Source organism: Leucopleurus acutus (assembly GCF_964270905.1).
Source record: "Leucopleurus acutus genome assembly, chromosome: 10".
Classification (NCBI taxonomy): domain Eukaryota; kingdom Metazoa; phylum Chordata; class Mammalia; order Artiodactyla; family Delphinidae; genus Leucopleurus; species Leucopleurus acutus.
The window spans coordinates 64,068,512-64,090,550 of NC_139153.1; the positions used below are offsets into that span (position 1 = coordinate 64,068,512).

General features: G+C 50.3%; 1 protein-coding gene across 1 annotated transcript in view; it reads right to left on the reverse strand.

Moving 5' to 3' along the window:
- The window catches only part of LRRC1 (leucine rich repeat containing 1), a gene marked incomplete at its 3' end in the record, with an annotated part of 125,357 nt that extends 107,577 nt beyond the window's left edge, over positions 1-17,780 (reverse strand). The window contains exon 1 of the mRNA XM_082848913.1: positions 17,607-17,780. Within this exon, the coding sequence (XP_082705039.1) occupies positions 17,607-17,765 (159 nt within the window). The 5' untranslated portion in view covers positions 17,766-17,780. The remainder of the gene's footprint in view (positions 1-17,606) is intronic.
- Positions 17,781-22,039: the final 4,259 nt, after the last annotated feature.

A 22,039-nucleotide genomic window follows, 5' to 3' on the forward strand; every position in this document is an offset into this window, starting at 1 on the left:
TTCTCAGGGTGTGGCTGCGGGACCCCCAGCACCACTCACCTGGGGCGCACCCTCCCCGGGCACATAATGCATCAGAATCTCTGGAAATGCAGCTCTGGAATCCATAGGTTTCCAAAGAACTCCGCAGGTGCTTCTGATAAAGAACCAAGTCTGAACCCCTGTGGTGCCTGCCCGCCAGCAGCCAGAGGAGGCAGCGTGGCCGGAAACCTGCTTCGTGCGCGTGCTGGTCATCAACCAGCCGCGCCGGCGTTGTGGCCACATGCACGTCATTCTTTACAGTCCCCACTGAGGGAGCCCAGACCCCAGGGGCTCCCAACCTGGAGCCTAGAGCCCAAAAGGCCCACGAAGACAGTAACATGGGTCTCGGAGTCCACTGCAGTATTTCAAAGGCCAAGAGAAATCACACCTTCGTTACCTAACTCCAGGTCTAAGTGAAATGTCTTTGGAAAAGGGAAAATTTAACGGTTCATCACTTCACAAATACAGTGTGTCTGGACCCAAAGCCTTTACAGCCAGGCTGAAAACGGAACAGAGAAGTGGCACAGACCCCAGGCAGGCGCCGTTGCTCCAACATCTGGGCACTTCCCCACTGGAGCCACCTTGGGGCCCCTCCCTCCACCCAGCAAGACAGAAGACCCGGGTCAGTGCTTCAGGGAACTACGGTATTTCCCAGACAGATCCATAACCTTATTCTCTAGACTTAGTCCCAGCCTGTCCCAAACATCAAATGTCCCTTCAAAGGAACAAAGACTTGCAAACTCCAGGGATGGTCAAAGGTATGTGTGGGTGGCCTGAGGATAAACAGTGTTTTTGAAATTTGAGTAAAACCCGGCAGGGTGATTAATCTGAAGGGCAAACCATGCCTTTGGATGCACGTGTGCCTACGTTACAGCTCATTCGCCAAGTTTGAGAAATAAGAAAATAGAACATAAAAGCTTACTGAATCAACACCCCAAAAAATTGATCTACACATTGCTTTAGCCAACTAACTTGAGCCGAACTCTGTGAGAAAATGAACTGGGGAGAAAGTAAATATGGAAAGAAGAGATGGGCAAAAGGGTAAGGAAAGAAAATGCTGTAAGGAAGCAAAAGAGGAAGGACAAGTCAAGAAGCAAACTAGAAAAAAGAAACAGGATTGCCAAAGAGGGACACTCTGTCCAGAGGAAAGGAGCGGGACTGCTCACACATTTTTATCAGGATCTGCGGTTCACTTGAGCCAAAGGCTTCAGATTACTATCACCCCCCTATTAGCTCCCACTGGGAAGCTAATTAGCTAGTTAGGTCTTTATCTTTAAAACCTCCATCCTCCAAACAGAAGGCGATGCCCAGGAAGGCGCGGAGCTACCGAGACAGTGGGCTCCAGTTCCCAGTCACCCCCGAACCCCTGCAAAGTCCTAGGATCTGTAGAGCAGAGGGGACGACAGGAGCCCAGCCAAACCCAACCCGTGCACTTGATACACGGTGTGGTTTTTAAATTGTTTAATAAGATGTCAACAATTAGAAATCAGGAGACCTCACATAGAAAATCTTGTTTTCCAGCAAAAGAAAAACAAAGCACTGAGTTAGGCAGTAGCAGGAGGCCCTCATCCCCACCTTGGGTTGGTCAGGTGGGGGCATCCCCTCCAGATGGGGCGTGGGCGCCTCCTGCCCACGGGCCTGTCTCAGGCTGGACCTCCCCATCCCATGCCCCCCACCTGTCACTGCACAGCTGATCCTGAGACAGGCGAGCCTCGCAGCCCCCGGCTTCCGTGAGGCTAGTGACCGCCACACCCTGGGCGTCACCATCCTCACCTGGTCACACCCTGGAACGCTGACCCCACTCCAGCTGCTTCCTGTCACTCGCCTCGACTCCGATATTCCAGACCTGCCACAACCTCTCCCACGACCTCCACCTCTGCTTCTCCTCGACCCTCTCCCCTTGCAGGAACCTCCCCCTCTCCCCAACGAAACAGCATCCCAAACCTTACGCATCAGAAACCTCAGGGGCCTCACACCCTCTCATCCTGCCGGCCTCCCCCGCAGGTGGACTGGGCACCTACACCCCACCCTCCTCTATCCCAGGCCAGTACAGCTGAGCCTTCTGGAGGAAAACAGAACAACCCACGAAGGCCAAAGGCACCCCCGGGAATTCACACCCACCCAGGAATGCCCTGAGCCCCCCCGCGCCCCCTCCTCCCTCACCTTGCAGATGCCCCACCCCGTCCTCCACTGAGAATACTGAAGCCCCCAGCCCTGATCTTTTATTAACCACACGCACCCTTTCCCTCGGTCCTCCAATTCTGAGGGTGGTACCCAGTTCCTCAAGCTGAAAACTCAGCCGTTATCCTTGAGCCCAGACCCTCCAAGCCAGTCAGTCACCAAACCCTGTCCCTGTCCCGCTCCCCTGAAAATCCGCGCACAGGCTGCCAACAGGCTGAGCCGTCTCCACACAAGTCTGATCAGAGCCCCGGGGCTTACTGAAATTCCACTGACGACACGCCTCCACGACGAAATAAGGACCAGCCTCCTGACCCTGGCTTTCACAGCCACTCACAACGGGGCTCCGGCTGTCCTGACCCCTCTCCTTAAAAATGTGGCTGGGTTGTACACCCCTCCCTCCACCCCTAGGAAGCCTGTGCCACCAGCTCCACGGGCTCGGCACAACGTGCCCGGGTGTCAGATGCCCCTGCTCACTTTTGCACACCCAGTACCTAATAAATGCACTGGCCTTTCAACGCACGTGAGCTGCGTGTTGATCTCAGGGCCCCCGGCCTGGCTCTGCCTAATGAGAACATGGCATGAAAAAGCAGGGCCTCTGGAGCCCCCAGGCCTGGACTTCCCACCAGGCTGTTTCCCACGTGGGTGACCTCAGGCAAGGGCTCAGCTTCTGTGTTCTCATCTGTAAAATGGGGCCTTTAAAAACCCTCCCACATAAGGCTGACCTGAGGACCAGGCAAATCCTGAGTACGTGCCTAGCTGTGCATCTGAAACACGGTAGGCGGTCAGCAAAGAGCTCCACTGGGTGTTTTCAAAACCGTAGCTGAGGTTTCCCTCCGCTCTTCCAAGGCGAGGGCAGACGGTCCAGCGCATGGGCAGACCTTCCGCACCGCCTGGCCATCTCACTCCTCATGCACACCTCTGCAAAGACACAGGCCTGAGCAGGACCAATGCTGGGTTCTCCCTGGACCCTGCCTCAGCCCCAGCCTCCCACCCGAGTGCAGAGCAAAGCCCCACCACACGCCCCGCTGGCTGCCGGCGGGTCCCTCCAGGGACACCAGGCGCAGGCTGAACTTGACTGAGGCTGGACTGCGGCACCACCGGTCCCTCGGAGTAACTCACCACGCTGTGGCACCAAAGGGAAATGTCCGAGGGTTTATGTATCTCAGCTACCCCATAAAAAATTTTTTTTCAATGCAACAGACATTTTTTGAACATTTCCTGTGAATAAAGCACTGAGTTCCCCACTGCCTGAGACAGAGATGCATAAAACAAGTCCCTGATGACAAACCGAGAGAAACAAACAGATGCACAGCTAAGTCTAACCCTGAGGAACAGCAAGAGAGAGGTGAGTCAAGAGGGACTGCGGCGGCGGGGCGGGGGGGGGGGGAAGGAGGGGGGTGGTTGCGGGGACATGGGGTCATGGGTATGGCTGCAGAGCTGGGAGGGCTTCTCAGAGGAGGCAGCATCTGCCCTGGAGAAGAGGCTTCTGAGCGGAGCGCACAGCAACCGACAGGCACGGAGGTCTGGAAGACGCGAGACCACTGAGTCACAGAAATTTAACCATTAAAGACCACAGTCAGAAAGTACTAAAATGTACTTAGCATGTTAGAATTTAACAACTTAGAAAATAAGTATATCTGGTAATTCAATCTTTATAATATCTTCTTGACTTATTTTTTCTTCTCTCACAAATTTTCTCTCACACATAGTGAGAAGGAAACCTAGGGAAAACATCGACATGTCCAAGCTTTTCTTTTTCTTAAGAATACCTTGGAACAGAAATCAATCCTGCCAGAGATTTTTCCTCAGCAGACGGTCCCTGTGTTTCTGGCAGAAGGCACAGCGCTAAACGAAAGAGACGTCACAAACGGAGGGCATCTGCAAGGGCCAGCAGGCGGCACCGTCTCTGCCCCTCCTCCTTTCAGGAGCACTGCAGCCACACCCATCCCCACCCCGTATGTCTACCCCTCACCTTCCCTGCCTCCCTGCCTCCCACTAGAGGCCAGAAAAAGAGTCCAGGGTCCACCCGTGACTCTGCATACGCCCATCCCCGGGTGCCACCATACGAGGAACTGCAGGTCACTCAGGAGTCCCCTCAGTGCCCGGCACTGCCGACCTGCTAAACCAACCCTAACTTTCCTTCGGGCCTCCTGACACGTGAGGGCCCTAAGTGCCTCTGTCACTTAAGGCATCTTAGGTTGAGATGTCTGTCACTCGCAGACAAGAATATTCCAAAGGCGCTCCTGTTTCTTCAAGGCTGAAACCCTCTATGAGGGGAAATGACCAGTGAGCTGAAACCATAGAAGTTACCTTACTTTGGACCTAAACCCGAATGTCGAAATCAAACATTTCAGAATATAGAAAATTTTAAAGACTACAGGAACTACACCTCACAAGCAATTACCCCCTGCTTTACTTGCCTGACAAAGACATCTTGAGAGATATTTTCTTTTCGAACAGTAAGTGCTAAAGAGGGGTGGGCATGGGTGAGGTTGAAGAGGGGGGGTAGGGCTTGCTTTCTCTTGGCCTCTGTGTAACTTCAGTGAATCACCACCATTATCAGAGAGAACGTGACACTTTCCTCTACCGCCTCTTGCCATTTTAGAACCAAGTTATCGCAAATCAAGGTAGGTGAATTACTGTCACATGCTACTAGGTAAGGTGCATCTCCTATAAGACGCATAGCTTCTATTAACCTAATCTTATTAGCGTCCATGTGTAGCAGTATTGGAATGTGTATACTTCCAGAAAGTACATTAGAACCTCTTTATGAGTCTGACCTTTACAGTCAAGACTCGTAACTGCCTCATGAACTAATCACTTGATATCATGCTTTGACAACAGAGATCAACAGTATAATAGCTGAATTATTGGCAGCAGAATTATAATGGAGACACTCCTAGGATAAAACCAGCACTCATTTTCTCTCCTGAAGGTAAAAAAAAATCCAGCCCCCCAAAATGGGTGCCACTAATCTTCTTTGAAAGATTAAGCGTGAATAAGCACATTAATATTTGGTGACCTAATTTTTAAAATATTTCAGCTCAGTGCTCTTTTTCTTAACAGTTCAAAAATAACCCAGGGGGCACAGGTGTCTCTGTCCCCTTTCCCAGAGTGGACGCAACTCCTGGCCCATCAGGTGGCTTTTGGTGCCAAAGACGTGGTCTCTGTGCATGTGACCTTGAGGAAAGACGGTCCAGTGGTTAGGAATACTGGCTCTTGAACCAGACAGCCCCACTGTGACCCCCAGCTCTGCTCGTACTAGCTGTGTGACTTCAGCAAGTTAAGTCATCTCTCCGCGTCCTGGTGTCCTCAAGAGGATAATAAAGCTATTTATGTTTGTTGTTCTGGGTCTGGGTCTCATAAGTTCTGGGTCTCATAAACACTTCACCACATCCCAACTCAAGGACTTACCAGGTCCTAGGCCACTATACTCCCTTTCCTGGTCCTCCCAAACCCCGTAAAGGCTCTGCCAGCACCCCAGTTGATAAACCCAAAAACGTACATCCAATACATCAGCAGGTTCTGTTGAATGTACCCCCAAGATAAATCTCATCACTCACTGCTACCACCCCGGTCCAAGAACCCATCAGTTCTCCAGGTCTCTCTGCTCTGTGAACCCTTCCTCCCTCGAGACTAAACTCTCACCTGCCAGCAGAGTGAACTTTCTAAAACACAAATCAGATATCTATAGGCTTACCATCTGCCATACTTCCAATTGGTGAAAAAAAATCCAAACTCCTCACCGGGGTCTCTGAGGTCCGACATACATTAACCCCACCAACATCTTCACCTTGATTTTCCACCCCCCGCCCTGTCATACCAGCCACACTGACCTTCGTTCTGCCCACAAACACCCCAAACTCATCCCGAGCCTTTGCAAGGAGCTCTGCACTGTTCACAGCTGCCTCACCGCATCAGGCCAAGGGTCCCCTCCTGGGAGAGGTATTCTCGGAATAAGCAGAAACCTCTCCATGGCTCTCAACCACATTTCCCCATTTGGTTTGCTTTATAGCTCTGATCACTATCTGAAATTCTTATTTGCTTATCCATTTACCAGAGGTCTCCCTTACCTGGAATGGAAGCTCCGTTAGGACAAGGCAAAATACCCACCTTGCCAGACAGAAGGATGCCTGTAGCACAGCTGGCACTCAATAAAGATGCAGGGGGCTTCCCTGGTGGCGCAGTGGTTGAGAGTCCGCCTGCCGATGCAGGGGACACGGGTTCGTGCCCTGGTCCGGGAAGATCCCACATGCCGCGGAGCAGCTGGGCCCGTGAGCCATGGCCGCTGAGCCTGCGCATCCGGAGCCTGTGCTCCGCAACGGGAGAGGCCACAACAATGAGAGGCCCGCGTACCGCAAAAAATAAATAAATAAATAATAAAGATGCAGGGTGCATAGGGGAAGGGGGAGGGAGGGTCTGCCAGGACCCAGCAGAGATCGACCCCCCAAACCCCCACTCCTGAATCACACTGCCTGGGAAGCCTGACACCAACATCTAGTCAGGAAAGCAAATTTCAGCAGAAGAGTAGAAGGCTGTAGCTTTTGATCCTAATATACTCCTCGAAAAGCCACCTCAGTCTGATTTTAACTCATAGATATTCCTTAATCATCAGTCCCCAAATTAGGTTTCCCAAAATACAGTCTCGGGTGCTCACATCAACCCAGAGTGAACTTTCAAACAACCGCCTCTGAACTCTGCTTGAGTTCATTTAAAAAGGAGACAAAAAGCCCCAGCCAAGGTGCCTATTCTACCTCACTTCTAAAAGCTGGGAGCACGCAACTGACACAGGGGAAAAAACTCAGTGTTCAGAGGTTGTTGGGGGGGGGGGTGTGTCTGTGTGTGTGTGTGCCTGTGTGTGTGTGTGTCTGTGTATGTGTGTCTGTGTGTGTGTGTCTGTGTCTGTGTCTGTGTGTGTGTGTGTCTGTGTGTTTGTGTGTGTCCGTGTGTGTGTCTGTGTCTGTGTGTGTGTCTGTGTGTCTGTGTGTGTGTGTCTGTGTCTGTGTGTGTGTGTCTGTGTGTGTGTGTGTGTGTGTGTTTTAACCAAAGAAAATCTGCTGATCTTTTTCCCTTAATTGGTTCTGGGAATCAACAACTGACCACAGGAGGGTAAGCGTTTGGAACAGCTTCTCCTTATTATCGAATCCTTGATTATAATGATTAAGCCTGGACTTGTGGTTCTACTAAACCTCACTGAGCAACCTCACGGGTCACGTGCACAAGTGGGGACCACTCCCCTCAGGTTAGCGCTGTGGCATAGAGTCATAAAACGTCATAAAATTAGCATCCAGGGAGGTCAGGACTCAAAGAGACCTTGAACATCACTAACACCACCTCTTCAAGACAAATAAGGAAACTGAGGCTCGAGAGATTATGTGAATTGCCCAAGGTCAGTGCTACTGTCCGTCAGAGCACGGACACAGGCCCAGGGCTATCCAACTGCAAGACCAGTGCTACCACCACCATGACGCCATCCATACAAGCAAGGATGGCAGAGAGCCCGGCTCTTCATGGAGTAATCAGCAAGCTCAACTTACAGTCTGCCCCCAACCCATTTCTAAATCCACTTGCCAAAAGGGCTGAAAACGTCCCCAAGAATGCTGCTCGAATATGTCTTCAATGTCTGCTCTGTGACGCAGCAGGAAAGCAAAGAAGAAAAGGTGTGTTGTGGCTTCGATGGGGGACAGAGATCATTTCAAAGAGGTAACAGTAAGGACACAGGTGTCCCCAGAAACCAGAGAAGAGGGAAGGGAAGTGTTCTCAGAGGAAAGTGATCGCCTGAGCTGTGTCCCACGGGATGACCAGCAGGGAGGCAGACAAAGAAGCCAACAAAGAGGAACTCCCAGGAGACAGAGCACAAAATTGAAGACTCTGAAGCACGAAAAGACTGGTAACCAAGGGCAGCTAAGTGCTGCTGAAACGCAAGGTTCAAGCAGGGAAGAGATGCGAGATAAGGTAGAAGAGCCAGGCTGTATCCTGCAGGCCAGGAGCCACTGCAGCAGGAAGTCACCCATCACATCTGTGTTTTAGAAAGATCTCTCCCGCCAAGAATTGAGACAGGATTTGAAGAAGACAGGACGAAGGGCTTTGAAGCCTCTCTCACAAAACAGCCAAGAACGATGACAACAGCCAGCAGATTTGATTGGGTGCTGTCTATGTAACAGACACCGTTTCCAGCACACATAGTAACCCATTTACTCTTCACACACATGACGTGGGGTCTATTAGTACCTTTGTACAGATGAGCAAACTGAGGCCCAGTGAGGCTGAGTTACTTGTCCCGGGTGTCACAGCTAAGGGGTCGATCTCCTAACCAACACTACACACTTTCCTGACAAGCAAGAGTTCCAGGCCAGAAGCAACACATCAGTAGAAGGGACGGAGGGAGGGGCTGACCGGCCCCCCACAGCCTGCACACTGCCCTGCCCTCCTGCTCCAGAAAGCAAATCAACCCACATTAGGAATTCCGTGACGCCAACCTCTCTGCCCGACTAAACAGCATAAGCCACCTGAATGCAAGCATTAGATGTCGATCTTCCAAAGACCCGGAACGAATATCGGATTGACGGAAGCCCACCCAAGGGTCTTCCCAGGTCTCTGGAAAACAGCCCCAGTCGAGGAGAGAGGGGGCAGAGATGACAGAACCCATCTCCCCACCTATTTCTCCAGCCCCCCGAAAGAGCACAGGACCTGGAGCCAGGAGTGGGAGAGGACTGCTCACATGTTCACTTTGCTCTGATCCATCACTTTACCTCACTCGTCTTGCACTTGTTTAGCTGTAAGGTGGGTAGATGTCTCCTATCACTAGGCCTCCACCCAACTCAGATTTAAAAAATAATCATCTTTGACAAGCTAGAAACATCTACTGAAATTTGTAAAGTATGTACCCTTTCATCCCGGGATTACGCACCTTGAACCCATGCAAAGAAACGTTTGCATGTGTGTACAAAGTAATATGAACAAGAACATTCAATCTAGTGTAGTTCATCGCTGCAAAAATTTGGAACAATTTAGATGTCCAGCGATAGGAGAATGGTGAAATAAATAAATTATGGTATATCCTATATAAGGGAACCTACAGCACCAGCACTGATGTTAACATGCATCTATACATACTGACACAGAAGACATCCAGGATACGGAGTTAAGTACAAAACAGCAAGTGGTGACGCAACTTATATAGTAACTTATATAGAAGTAATTTACATAGGACTCCTCTTTTCCTTTTAACAATGATAAATATATGGTGGTATGTGAAGAGGAAAAGTCTATAAGGATACGTTCTAAAATTGTTCATGTCTGGTATCACTTGGAGGGAATCAAGGAAAATGTCACATTTTTTATTCTTTGAATTCTTCTATGCATCCAACACATAATAACAAGACAAAACAAGGCCACATCATAGTCAAATTCAGGCAGCTTGCACTAACAGCATGAGCCTCAGAGGCCTCAGCATCTTCCACATCAGGTCAGGCAGTCAGAGCCCAGGTCACCTCCTCAGAGGTTTGGCAGCTCCTTTCCGGGCTTCACAGCTGCTCATCTGACAAGCTCCCCACGTCCACCACAAGTCAGCTGATAGTCCCTCCGATTATCTCTCCCCCAGAAGTGGGTGTGGATTGTGGAAAGAAAGGTGACCAGAGCGGTCAGGATGGGAGGCCACGCTATCCAGGAATCAGTCTGGAACACACTGCAATTAGGTGTAACACCTTCCACTCACCACATGACAAATCCATGCCTTGTGGTTCTCGGAAACAAAAATGCCAAATGTCTCCCAACTGAGTCAAATTCTCTGGAATCTAGAAGTTACAGCCTGGATAAGGAAATTCTTCCAGACAGTGATAAGCAAAAAAAAAAAAAATTAGTATTCCATCTTACTTCTAGAAATTCGAAGTATTTTACACTACAGGCACATACACATACACACACAGACACACACACACACACACACACACACAAACTCGATTAGATCTTCTAAAATACCACATGCAATAGTAAATTACCATCCCTGTCCACTAAATAATACCCAAGAGAAAGTAAATGGACATCCAGCAGTTTCTCCTGTGCATTTACTAAGATCTGGCCCATGATCTCATCACCCCTCATAACTATTCCATGAAGTGGAGGACAAACATCTAGCCCCGTGTTCCGGGGAAAATCCTAAAATAGGCAAACTTCCTTTAGACTTCTGTGAGCAAAGAGAGAAGCCTGCAGCCTCACTGGATCCACACCCAGAAGAGCCCAACGCTTCCGTTCATGGCTCGGCGAGACCATGGTTGGGATTTTTGTCATCACTGCTGAGAAATGTTTACCCTGCTATTTCTGACCCTCTTGTGTAAATATCAGCTATGCTTTACCCCCCAAATTTCAAGCCTGCGTAAAGGGTCCTTTTTAAGGAAATCACAAGTACACAAGTATCAGAGTTACAGAAGCTGCAATTTTTGGCAGAGAGGATAACGCTCCAGAAGCTGTGAGAGGGGCCGAAGTGGACCCTTCTCTCTGGAAGCCCCTGGGAAGAGGGGAGGGGGACTGGGGAAATGGGTTCATTTTGCCGTTACCAGCATGACTCAACTTTCTCAACTCTAGGAAAGGTTTATTAAGTGAATAGTTTTACTTTTTCTCAAAGAATTGAGCAATTTTTTTTGCAACATTTCAGCAACGAGTTGACTTCAAGTGACTCTGGAAATCAAAAGGCTCCAAGCATCAGTGTTTTAAAGCAGCAACAGAGGACAGAGGAAACTGAGGTCCGTGGTCCAGTACACACATAACACATACTCATGTTACTTGGGAAAAAAGAACCCACAGGATCTCCAGTGTTACTATGGCTGCAATTTTATCAACTTGATGACCCAATTCAACTGACATCAAAAAAAAAAAAAAAAAAAAACTCTTCCCACCCCCAGTACCTCTGGCCGTCCATCTCTCCCCTAGGCCAATGCCTACATACACAGCTTAGCGAGCAATTTACAAGTTCAATGCTGACACGCCCCACAATCGAGGAAAATGTGTCCACAACAAGGAGGTAAATGCTTTGTGCTTAGTGTCCCCCGAGCCCTGATGAAGGGCCTCAGGCAGTCAGCACAACACGGCAGGGGGAAGAGGAGAAAGGGTGCTGGACCAGAGGGCAGGAAACCCGCCCCCCCCCCCCAACGTCCTTGATGACACAATCCATCCCACCTTGCCCACCCCACAGGTGCCGGGTGGTTTCCTCCCACCCAGACCACCACAGCAGCTCTTGACAGCATCCTCTGCTCCTCCCAGGACCACCTTCCCAGAAGAGAGGTCCACCTGTGCGGCGCCTCTTCTGACACACCGTCGAGATCCCGCCTGGCCCCTCTCCAGTCCCGCGACCACTTAGGCAGCCTCGCTCGAGCCACCTGGGAAGGATGGGCTTTGATGACCACAACAGGTTTTTTCTTCCTTCTAACGTGAATGTCACCCCCTCTGAAGTCTTCCCTCAGCTCCCCAAAGAGGGAGATGCCTCAGAGCTGTCACAGGGCCAGGCCACATCCCCAGGGGCAAGTGACATGGAGCTGGAGGCACGCCCTGGCTCCACAGCTGACCTTGGCCCAGTTCCTTACACGAGCCTCCGAAACAACTCTCTAAGTAAGTCTCGGTGCCCACACTGGCAAAACTGGAACTATAAGGGCTAAAGTGAGTGGTGATTCCATTTAAGGGAAATAATTTCTAGAGAGAACTTAATGCAATGTTTGGAGCTCAGTAAAATCTCAGAAAGTGGGGTCTAGTAGAATATTATTAATAAGTAGCAGATACTCAAAGTTAATCAAAGACACTCCAACGTCCACCAACCTGGGGCAAATGACATCTTCCCCAGGCCTCAGTTTCCTCACCTGTAAAGCGGGGGTTGGGGGAGAGGGAACAGGAGATGAGGGAAGGGCACTGGACTAACACGGAACAGAACAGGAAAACAACCAAGAGCTAAACTGTGTAACAGCAGCAGGCTCTCTGAGAAAGCAGAACTTAAGTTAAGTTTCCCTAACTTGAGAAATGTGCAGGTCACGGCTCTCAGGGGCAAGTGCTCTCTTGGATGCCCTTCCTCCTGGGCTTTGCCTGAAATTATTTGCATTATAATGCTACTTAAGTCTGTCCAAATCTAAAGCTTCATACGCTTTAGCCCTTATAAAACTGTAAGGTGAGACAATGTAAAAATTGGATAAAAACCAATAAAAGAGAGCTCAGCTTTCGCTGAACGTGACGTATGACAATGATGCAATTTTGTTCCGTGTGCTCGACTGCTCACACAGTGTGTTAAGTACAAGAATACCTGGAGAGAGTTCCTGGCAACTCTGTGGGGCTCTACCACCGCGGGGCTGGAATCCCCTCAGCCAGCTAGCCACCGCTCTTCTCTAACGGACTGTCGTGAACCCTTTGTTCATGAATTTCCAGCCCTCGTCTGACCCCAAAACACAATTTCTGCGATAAGTCCACATCTGTCCTTTCTCCTTCGCTACAGACAAGCAAAGGGGTGCGCAACAGACAAGCAAAGGGGTGTGCAGTCTAACGCTGGCAGGAAATCTTTATGACATGCCTCATTTGGAAGGTCACCTGGATGTTACAGAATCTATGATTTTTTTAATTATTATTTAAAAGAATATTAAAAATTTACTTTTGGTTTTAAAAAATAACTTGCAAATTCCCAGGAAGATGTCTTTAAACTCTAGTTTAAAACACATTGTTTCCTCAAAAATCAAGAAAATATTATATTCTGGTGAAAGAACTGAGTAACTGTATAAATATTATAAATTTGTTATATGGGAAAAAAAAAACATGGTTTCCTAATAAAAGCGTCTTGCCATAGCATCCAGAAAGATCTTAGACATCACAGACCGAACTGTACGTGTTCTGGGTGCATTCTCTCTTCAATCCCAAGAACCACCCTATAAAGTAGGTGCTACTGTGACACGTGAGGAAACTGAGGCTTGAAGAAAGAATGAAAGTGATGGAGCAGCACCTAAACTGATTCCAGCAGCCATGCCCCCTGCTCCTTCCAGACCAGCCCTGAGAACCTCTGCAGAGGACGGCCAGCCACGCACAGCAGGGATCCAGGGGAAACCAGCTGGGGGAGAGAGAGAGACGCAGAGGGAAGGTGGCATTCTCAAGGAAGAAATGACAGGACCTAGTGACAGGATGGATGGAGACAAGAAGGTAAGTCCCTGAACCTGTGAGCCAGGAAGAACGGCTGGCCCGGCCTCCAGAAATGGAACTGCTGGGGAGAGAAGCCAGTGCAGGGGGCCAGACCTAAACTGAAACACAGTGGGTTTAAGACAAAAGGGACTTATTCCAAGTGGGGATGGATATCCTCTCAACAGATCACAGGCGAAGAGGTTGACGTCTCGTTACACAGGAATTATGTTTACAAGGCATGAAGATTATTTCAAACAGACAAGTCGGTCAAAAGTGTCCAGCACAAGGGAATTCCCTGGTGGTCCAGAGGTTAGGATTTGTTGCTTTCACTGCCGGGGGCCCAGGTTCAAACCCTGGTTGGGGAACTAAGATCCCACAAGCCTCACGCACGGCCAAAATACAAAAGCGTCCAGCATAGAAGAGATGGAGAACAAAGATAGGCAGGACAGGACCACTGAATTCTGAACATCTGTGTCTTTACTAATTCCAATAGACCAGTGCACAGTACAAGTCAGGTCTGGGACAGGCAATCACGATGGCGAAGAAACAGGGCTATCTCCCCATGACAGCACGTAAGGACTCATCCAGGCAACAGACATGCCCACTGTGTCCCAGATACTGTCCTAGGTCCAGCCACAAACAAAAACCCCCTTGCTGGCACGGAGCTTAAGTTCTGGCTGAGGAGACAAAGAACGAGCAAGCAAGGACACAGTCTGGAATCAGGGGGTGATGAATGCTCTAAGGGCTAGGGAAAAAAGTGAAGCAGGATACGAGAAAGAAGGAAGGGCAGGGGCAGGTATCTGAGATAATGTCATCTGGCGATCACAGAAGGACTGACTGAACTCTAAGAGGAGGTGACAGGATGAAACTCAACTTTTTAACCTGGAGAGGCTTGAGAGCGTTCACTCCAAGTGTCTGCTGCCTAGTAGACCAGGCCCTGCAATGGTCTAGAGAGACCACGGTAAACACATGTTTGAAGGTATCTGAGCATCGTGCACAGATTGAGGGGAAAACTGATGTCATCAGGAACACAGAGAGGAAGGCAGGAGAGGAAGACAAAACAACCGCACCACGTGGATGACCTTCACTTCTGAAGACCTGGATATTCTCTGACTCCATTAGAGAAGGACAGATGCTGGAGCAGTGATGAGCTTCAGGGGACAAGAAAGCAGCAGAGGAGAAAGATCCGCATCAGACTCAGAAGCCTTCATTCAACAGATAAACAGGGGTTTACCCAGCAGGACCCACTGGACGCCGAGCTCGTGCTCCCAAGGGGGCACCTCGAGGTGTCTCTGTTAACACACACCCCAAAGGGATGGGGCTGGGGAGGGGACCAGCTGGAGGATGGGAAGGGGTAGTGAGGCCAAAGGTGAGGGCTCTAGTCCCCCGCAGCCATGAGAGGCTCACAGGGTGGAGACACTGCTGAGGACGGTGGTGCGGGTTCAGCAAAAGGTCGGCAGATTAGGTCAGTAACCACTGCGGCATCTGATAACTGCAGTGCCCGCTCCAACCACACCCACCACACCTGTACTAAAGTCACTGTCTCCCCACAAAGCTGCTGATTAAACCTTCTTTAATCTCTGTATCCCCCACAACTAGCAAATCCTGGAGGGTCAATAAAGGCTCTACTGAGGTCAAGCTTTCATGACAGGAGTAAACCAGGAGGGGCTAAATAACTGAGGTTCTTCTGATGGAAGTGAGAAGCCCAATAGTCCAGATTCCTGCTCAGGTGGCAGGTACATGAAAGGGGAGAGCTGTGGGGGGGGGGGTGGGGGGGAGCTGGCCATAGCGACTGTATCACACCAGCTGTACAGCCCTGAAAGTCACTTCAATCCTGAGTCTCAATTTGGAAAACAAGGGGATTGGAGCAAATCAGATGCTGCAGACTTTCAGGGAGAGGAGACGCTTTTCTCAGTGCTGAAGGCTGGGGAGCATGTGTACTTTTGCTATTGGGGTTGGGGGATGCAGGCTTCCCCTTTGGCTGCAAATGAATCGCAGAGACGAGAACATAATACAGGTATGGCCACCACCACGAGGACCTTGGAGCTTTGTCCGAAGAAAAGGCCCACTGGTGACGTGGCAGGTAAGAAGACGGGCTGGGGGAGGGGGCCAGGACTGCAGTGAGCAGCGGTAATGAGTTATGCAGACCTCAGACGGGAGACAACGGATGCCCAAGCAAAGACTGTGAATGAAACATCCGTGTTTTGAAGGCGGTTGCTGGAGTCTGGCTTGTACACACCCAGGCACACGAAAAGTCAGGGAGAAACAGATTTTACACAACTTGAAAACTATGAAAGTACTTTAAGAGCTGTAAGAGCAATTACCCATATGCCAGACCACTTCTAGCCTTTGAAAAGCTTGTTTATTACCATATTTACTGAGGGCAATCAGACTGTATTTTGAGCTTCTGAGAAGTTTCCATTTAGAATCAGTAGAAATACCTGACACATCCAAACCCCATAATTTCCCATACCAAGCTGAATCCCCCAACATTACAGAAAAACCCACAAACTTTGCAGAAGGGAGTGAAAAGCCAATCCAGTCACAGGAAACCTTCCAGCTCTACAAAAGAAAACAAACAAACAAAAACACCACAAAGAGCACTGAAACATTTCTAGTCCAACAGCTTTTCACTCAAGCTTTAACAACTTTATTCTGAAGCCCTTGAAAAGTATTAAATTACATACAGTATTCTATATTCCTGGCAGTAGCAATGCCTAAAACTTATTATAACTTAAGGCAGTAAGTGAACTCATGACTTTTAAGTCAAATTTAAGGAAGCTAAAGGCCAGACAAAACCATGTGTTTGAAAATGCCCGCAAAATAATAATGCCGGAGGGAACTGGATGGCTTTTCTGCTTCTAAGCTAAATAAAGCCTGGGGGGCTTTGCAAAGATCCTAGTGAGGATAATCACACACACACCCCCACTGCACACAGCAAACCATCCAATCAATTCTACACAGACCAAGGAAAGTTAATCCAAGAAGAATAACAACACTTGAAATGTTGAGAAAAACACAGTTCTGCTGTTTAAAACACTCTATCGGGCTGGAGGACAAATCGGGTCATTCTAACATGCCAGAACATTTGACTGGTGAGTGTTTCTGTGACCATGTCTTGGCTTTGTGTTAACAAAGGGTCCTGCAAGACATCTGAGTTCCAACGCTCGGGCCTTCAGGTCCTCTCTCGCCTGCCAGCAGCCTCCCTACTTCCTGCACACCTTCGGATTAACTGCCCCGACTTCCTGCACAGCCCTGGATTTGGGCTACCTTCCTCCTTCAGGCTTACTCAAGCTAAGTTTTCCGGGCAAGCTCGAAGGGTAAAAGTTCGCAGTCCCTGACCCTCCATTAAAGCACAATCAGCATGTGTCGCTTGACAAGCCTGGCCGCGGCCGGGTGATTAATTTACATAAACAACTCTGAAGAGGTAACTCATCGCTGCAAGGGCAGAAGTCAGCAGGCTGAACCTGGCCGCTCTGGGAGCGGCGGCTGCAAGGCTGGCCCACCCGGCAGAGCCTCTGCTGACGTTCACCGCGGCTCCTTCCACGCAACAGGTCCACGCAGGCAGGGCACCAGGGCACTTGCCCACAGCTCCGCGCGCGCAGCCCCCCTCCTGCCCCGCCCCCCACGGCCGGTCCCGGAGCCCGGGCAGCTACGGCTCTTCCCGGCACGGCCCACCCGCGATAAGGCCCGGAGCACATTCTTCGGAAGATGCCGAGATAGCGCGGCTCTCTCGCGCGCTGCCCACCTCCTCCCGGCCCAGTCCAGGCCGAAGGGAAAAGGCGCCCCGGCCAGCGATCGGGGAATGCGAGACAAGGAGACCGCCCCGGGAGCCGGATGCCGCGCTCGGTCCTTCCAGCCGGGAACGGCCCCGGCCACCTGGCTCCTCACCTGCCCGGTCACAAGTGCCGGGCACTAGTACCTAGATATGTATATAAACTACTTATCGGCACAGAACGTTTTCCCAACTGCACAAGCTACAACGACTACTCAGAAAACAGCAAGTCGCTTTGTATAGAAAGAAAAGGAACTTTTCGGGAGGGGGAGGGGAGGGGAGGAGGAAGAGTGTGGGAGGAAGAAGCAGGTGAATGAACGTAGACGTGGTTTCCGCGGGACCTGCCTGCCGGGTCCAGAGGTGGAAAAGGGGGCGAGAGGGGAGGGGAGGGGAGAGGAGGGGACGGGGTGGGGGGAAGGGGAGGGCGCGAGGCTGGCGGGGCCCGGCCGCGCTCCCCCAGGGCGGCGCGCAGGTGAGGCTGGACACTCACCTCCGGCAGCTCGCGGAGCTGGTTGGCGTCCAGCAGCAGCTCCTCCAGGCTGCGGGCGTAGCGGTAGATCTCCTCGGGGACGTAGACCAGCGAGCAGTGGCGCTTGTCGATAGTCTCCACATGACGGTTGCACCGCCACAGGGGGATGCAGTGGAACATCGCCGCCCGCCGCCGGGTCCCGAGCCGCGGAGACCTAGGCTCCCCGCCCGCTCCGCCCGCCCGGCGGCTGCGCTCCGCCCGCCGCCCACCCCGCGCTCGTTGGCCCCCGTGCTCGCTCGCACCTCGCGCCGGGCTCCACGCTCCCAAAAGCGCCCAGGAACCTCGGGCGAGAGCCCCCCCCACGGCCCCGCGCCCCCGCCCGCCCGCCCGCCCGCCGCTGCGCCCCTCCCACCCTCCGGCCGCACCGCAGCCGCCACCGCCGCGCTGAGCTTCCTACTCGCCGCCGCCGCGCGACTGAGCATGCGCGCCAGTGGGCTTGCGCCCAGGGCGGCTCCCGCCCGAGAGATGCTCCGCTCCGGGTTTTCGCGGCGACCTCGATCCGGAGGGTCGGGGTAGCAGCGGTCAGACGCTAGCGGTCCCCCTACTCAGGCAGGGACCCAGGGAGTGTCGCGGCATCGGAGGGAGCCCCTCTGAAGGAGCCCGGGGCAAAGAAGAGGCAGGGGCGAGGCAGCCCGGGGGGAGCAGAATAACTTTGTTTTTTACTTTTACTTAACTCGCTCTCCTCACTCCCCTTCCCCAAAACCACTTTCCCTTCCGGGGTCAGGCGGGACCGCCCCGAAGCGTACCTTGCGCGCCGTGGGCGGCCGGAGCCCCAAGGTTCCGTGTGGTTTTGAGGTGTCTCCGCTGCCCTGGCTGCGGCTTTCTTGGCCACTTGCGTGCGCGCTGCTCCAACACCCCCCGAAGTGAGCAGGCCGCCCCCGGCCCCGCACGGCACCCCGGCCCCTGCCCTGCCCCTGGTCCTCGGGCACCGCCTGCAGGCTGTGTAGCATTCTCAGTAATCATCGTCTCTGTACACAGTAATAGGAGATCCCTCTCCGCAAACCACCAACACAGGCGTCAGAGAGTCTACGAGATTCTCACAGATGTGGATGCACCCCATCAGGAGCCCACATACAAAAACGAGCTGGCAAAGATTAGTTTCTGAGCCCGTTCCAGCCTGGCCAGATGTTGGTCCCTGGCGACTAGCCTGGACAGGTGAGGAGGGAGGAGCGGGAGAGGTGGGGCAGGTCTCGTGGGGGCTGCCGGCTGAGCATCCTCCATCTGGCTCCTGCGTTTCTGCACCAACACCCAGTCTCTTGCAAACAGTAGGTTGCAGCCCAAGGAGTAGCTGGGGAGGACCCAGGAGGCTCACCACTGGGTGATAATGACCATTCCCTTGCCCCCGATTCGTATCAAGGGACTAGGACCAGAACCCTGAACTGACCCTCTTCCTATCTCCAAATAACCAAACTGGCTCCTTCGCAAAGGGTTGCTGACCAGGTGAAAACCAATCACATTTATGGATTGGTTTTTTGGGGTCTACTCTGACTCCTCACCTGGCCCCCTCCCTAGTCCTCACACCTTCTGCTTCAAGTGAACTGGGCCTGTGACCTCTGAGTAGACACCACCCAGGCTTTTCCACCCCCACTACTGCCCCCAAACTGCTAAAATCTGGAGCCACGGAATCCGCATTTCTGCAGAAGACTGAAAGCTGAGTGCGCTCCATGGCCAAAGCAAATCTGGGTCCAAAACTAGTTTTTGCAAGACATATGTGGTCTCAGTTCCAACCGTGCACCAGACAGTTTTCCTGGGGTGAGTGGGGAGGGGAACATTTCATCATTTCAACTCTACTAGGACAGCTTTTCACTTCCCAGTCAGTGAGGATAGGTCCAAGTACCATTGCCTTGTCTGCTTCTACCCTGGCATTATCACCTTAACTCTAATTCAAATCAATCCCTAAACTCCACTGCCCTACCCACTCCACCTTGTCCTGGCTTGATTCCTACATTCTCAAGGGAGGTTACCCGGACTTTGAACCTTAGTCACTCTTCCTTCATTCTTGCATTCCAGAAACCCACTTTGTGCCACCTTTAGTGGGAGACTGTGGTTCCTGCCTGAGAGCCTGGGTCTGGAATGGTAAGCAAGTCACTGGCCTTGTAAGTTTTCCAACTGCTTAAAAATAATAATAAAAATAAAGAAGGCCTGGCCCCCCATCTTAATCTTCTATTGACTTCCAGAGATTATCACACTAGATTATTATAATAAACACCAAATGTGTCTTTAAAATGTGGCTGATCTTTTTAAAAATTGAAACCTCAAGAAGCATTCCCTGTGTGCCTCTCCATGGCACTTATACTTCCCTGTGTTAGATTAGTTTTGTATCACCTTAATCCCCAAAAGACTGTGACCTTTTGGACATCAGGTACTCTCTAACTTGCTCTGTAGACCCCTGCAACTACCATAGTTCCATATGTACACTGAATGACCGGCTAGTCTTGGCTCTTTGGAAAGTCAGTGGCAGAATTCTTGACTTTCCTCATTTCCAAAGATTTGCCAAGAATCTGAAACATTAGTCTGGTAAGAGAGAAGAAATGAAAACACTTTGCCAAGTGGAGAATTAGGGAAGCAATTCTTTATCCTCCTGAAGAGTTTGAGGGTTTCCCTATTGATATAATTTCTAGTTTCTTTCCCCATATGTATATGATTTGGACTCAAACAAAATTTAAACGACCATAGAAATCTAATTTTTTTGGAATAATGCAATTCATTTTCAGTGTGAACCATTTTTCACATCCATGGGGGCTAGAGAGGTCTGACTTTCAACTCTGGCTCTGCCACCTAATAGCTTTGTTGAACAGGTTGCTTCACTTTTATAAGCCTCAGTTTTATCAGCACAAATGAGGACAATGGTCCACGGGTTGTTATCAGGATTAAATAAGATGGTGTTAGTAAAACGCTTAGCATAGTGTCAGGCACACATCTGTTCAAGCAATGAATATTCACTATGTACTGGTTTGTCTGTGTAATCAACGTCTATCTTTGTTTTGGGGGTCACTCACTTTGGAGAAACCAGCTGCCGTGTTGAGCAACCCAATAGAGAGACCCACACGACAGTCTTCCCCATAGCTATGTGAGTGAGTAACCTTGGAAGCCAACCCTCCAGTCTCAGTCACGCCTTCAAATGACTGTAGAACCAGCCAATCCCCTGAGTGCAACCTCCTGATAGACCAGGAACCAGGACCACTCAACTAAGCTGCTCCTGGATTCTGAACTCTCAAAAACTCTGTGAAACAAATGTTTGTTATTTTAAGCTGCTAAGATTTGGTGTAATTTGTTACACAGCAACAGATAACTAGTAAATGTACTTACCATGCTCCACACATGGTGCTGCAGATAGGTCTTGCCCTCATGAAGCTTATACTCTAAGGTTAAGAACGATATATTCTCCGTTAATGGGGGGCTTCCCAGGTGGCGAAGTGGTTGAGAGTCTGCCTGCCGTCAGGGTTCGTACCCAAGTCCGGGAAGATCCCATGTGCCACGGAGCGGCTGGGCCCGTGAGTCATGGCCGCTGAGCCTGCGCGTCCGGAGCCTGTGCTCCGCAATGGGAGAGGCCACAACAGGGAGAGGCTCGCATACCGCAGAAAAAAAAAAGTTCTCCATTTATGGTGTTGTTGTTGTACTATTATTAATTTTTTGACTATGATGGTTGTCATTAATTTCTTTTAAAGTGAAAGTCCAAAGTGATAGCTGGTAAGATGGGGTAAAATGGGGATTCGAGGTTTGAGCATGTGAATTTTAAAGGGAGACACCACCCCCATCCACTAGAATGACTAAAAAGAAAAAGATTGATAGTCTCAAATGTTACTGATATGGAGCAACTGGAACTCAGGCTTTGCTGGTGGGAGTGTAAAATGATAAAACCACTTTTGGAAAACAATTTTTAAGTTTTTTTATAAGTATATACCTACCTTAATGATCCAGCCATTCTACCCCTGGGTATTTCCATACAAAAGCTTGTTTACAGATGTTGATAGCAATTTTGTTAAAGATAGCCAAAAACTGGAAACCATCCAAATAGTCATCAACAGATAAATGAATACTACACTGAAACAGTGGAATAACAACAATAAAAAGAAGTTTGTTCCTCTTCTACTACTTTTCTAATGTTACTAATACTTGTAACAATGTGGATGAATTTCAAAAACAGCATGCTTAGCAAACAAAGCCAGACACAAAAAAGTATATACTGTATGATTCCTTTTATATACATATATAAATTCTAGAAAATGCAAACTAGTATAAGTGGTACAACGTAGATCACTGGGTACCTGCAGCCAGGGATTCAGGAAGAGATGTGGATAGAAAGATTGATGGCAAAAGGCATGAGGGAACTTTTTGGGATGATGGAAATATTCTACATCTTGATTGTGATTGTTACGTGGGTGTGTACATTT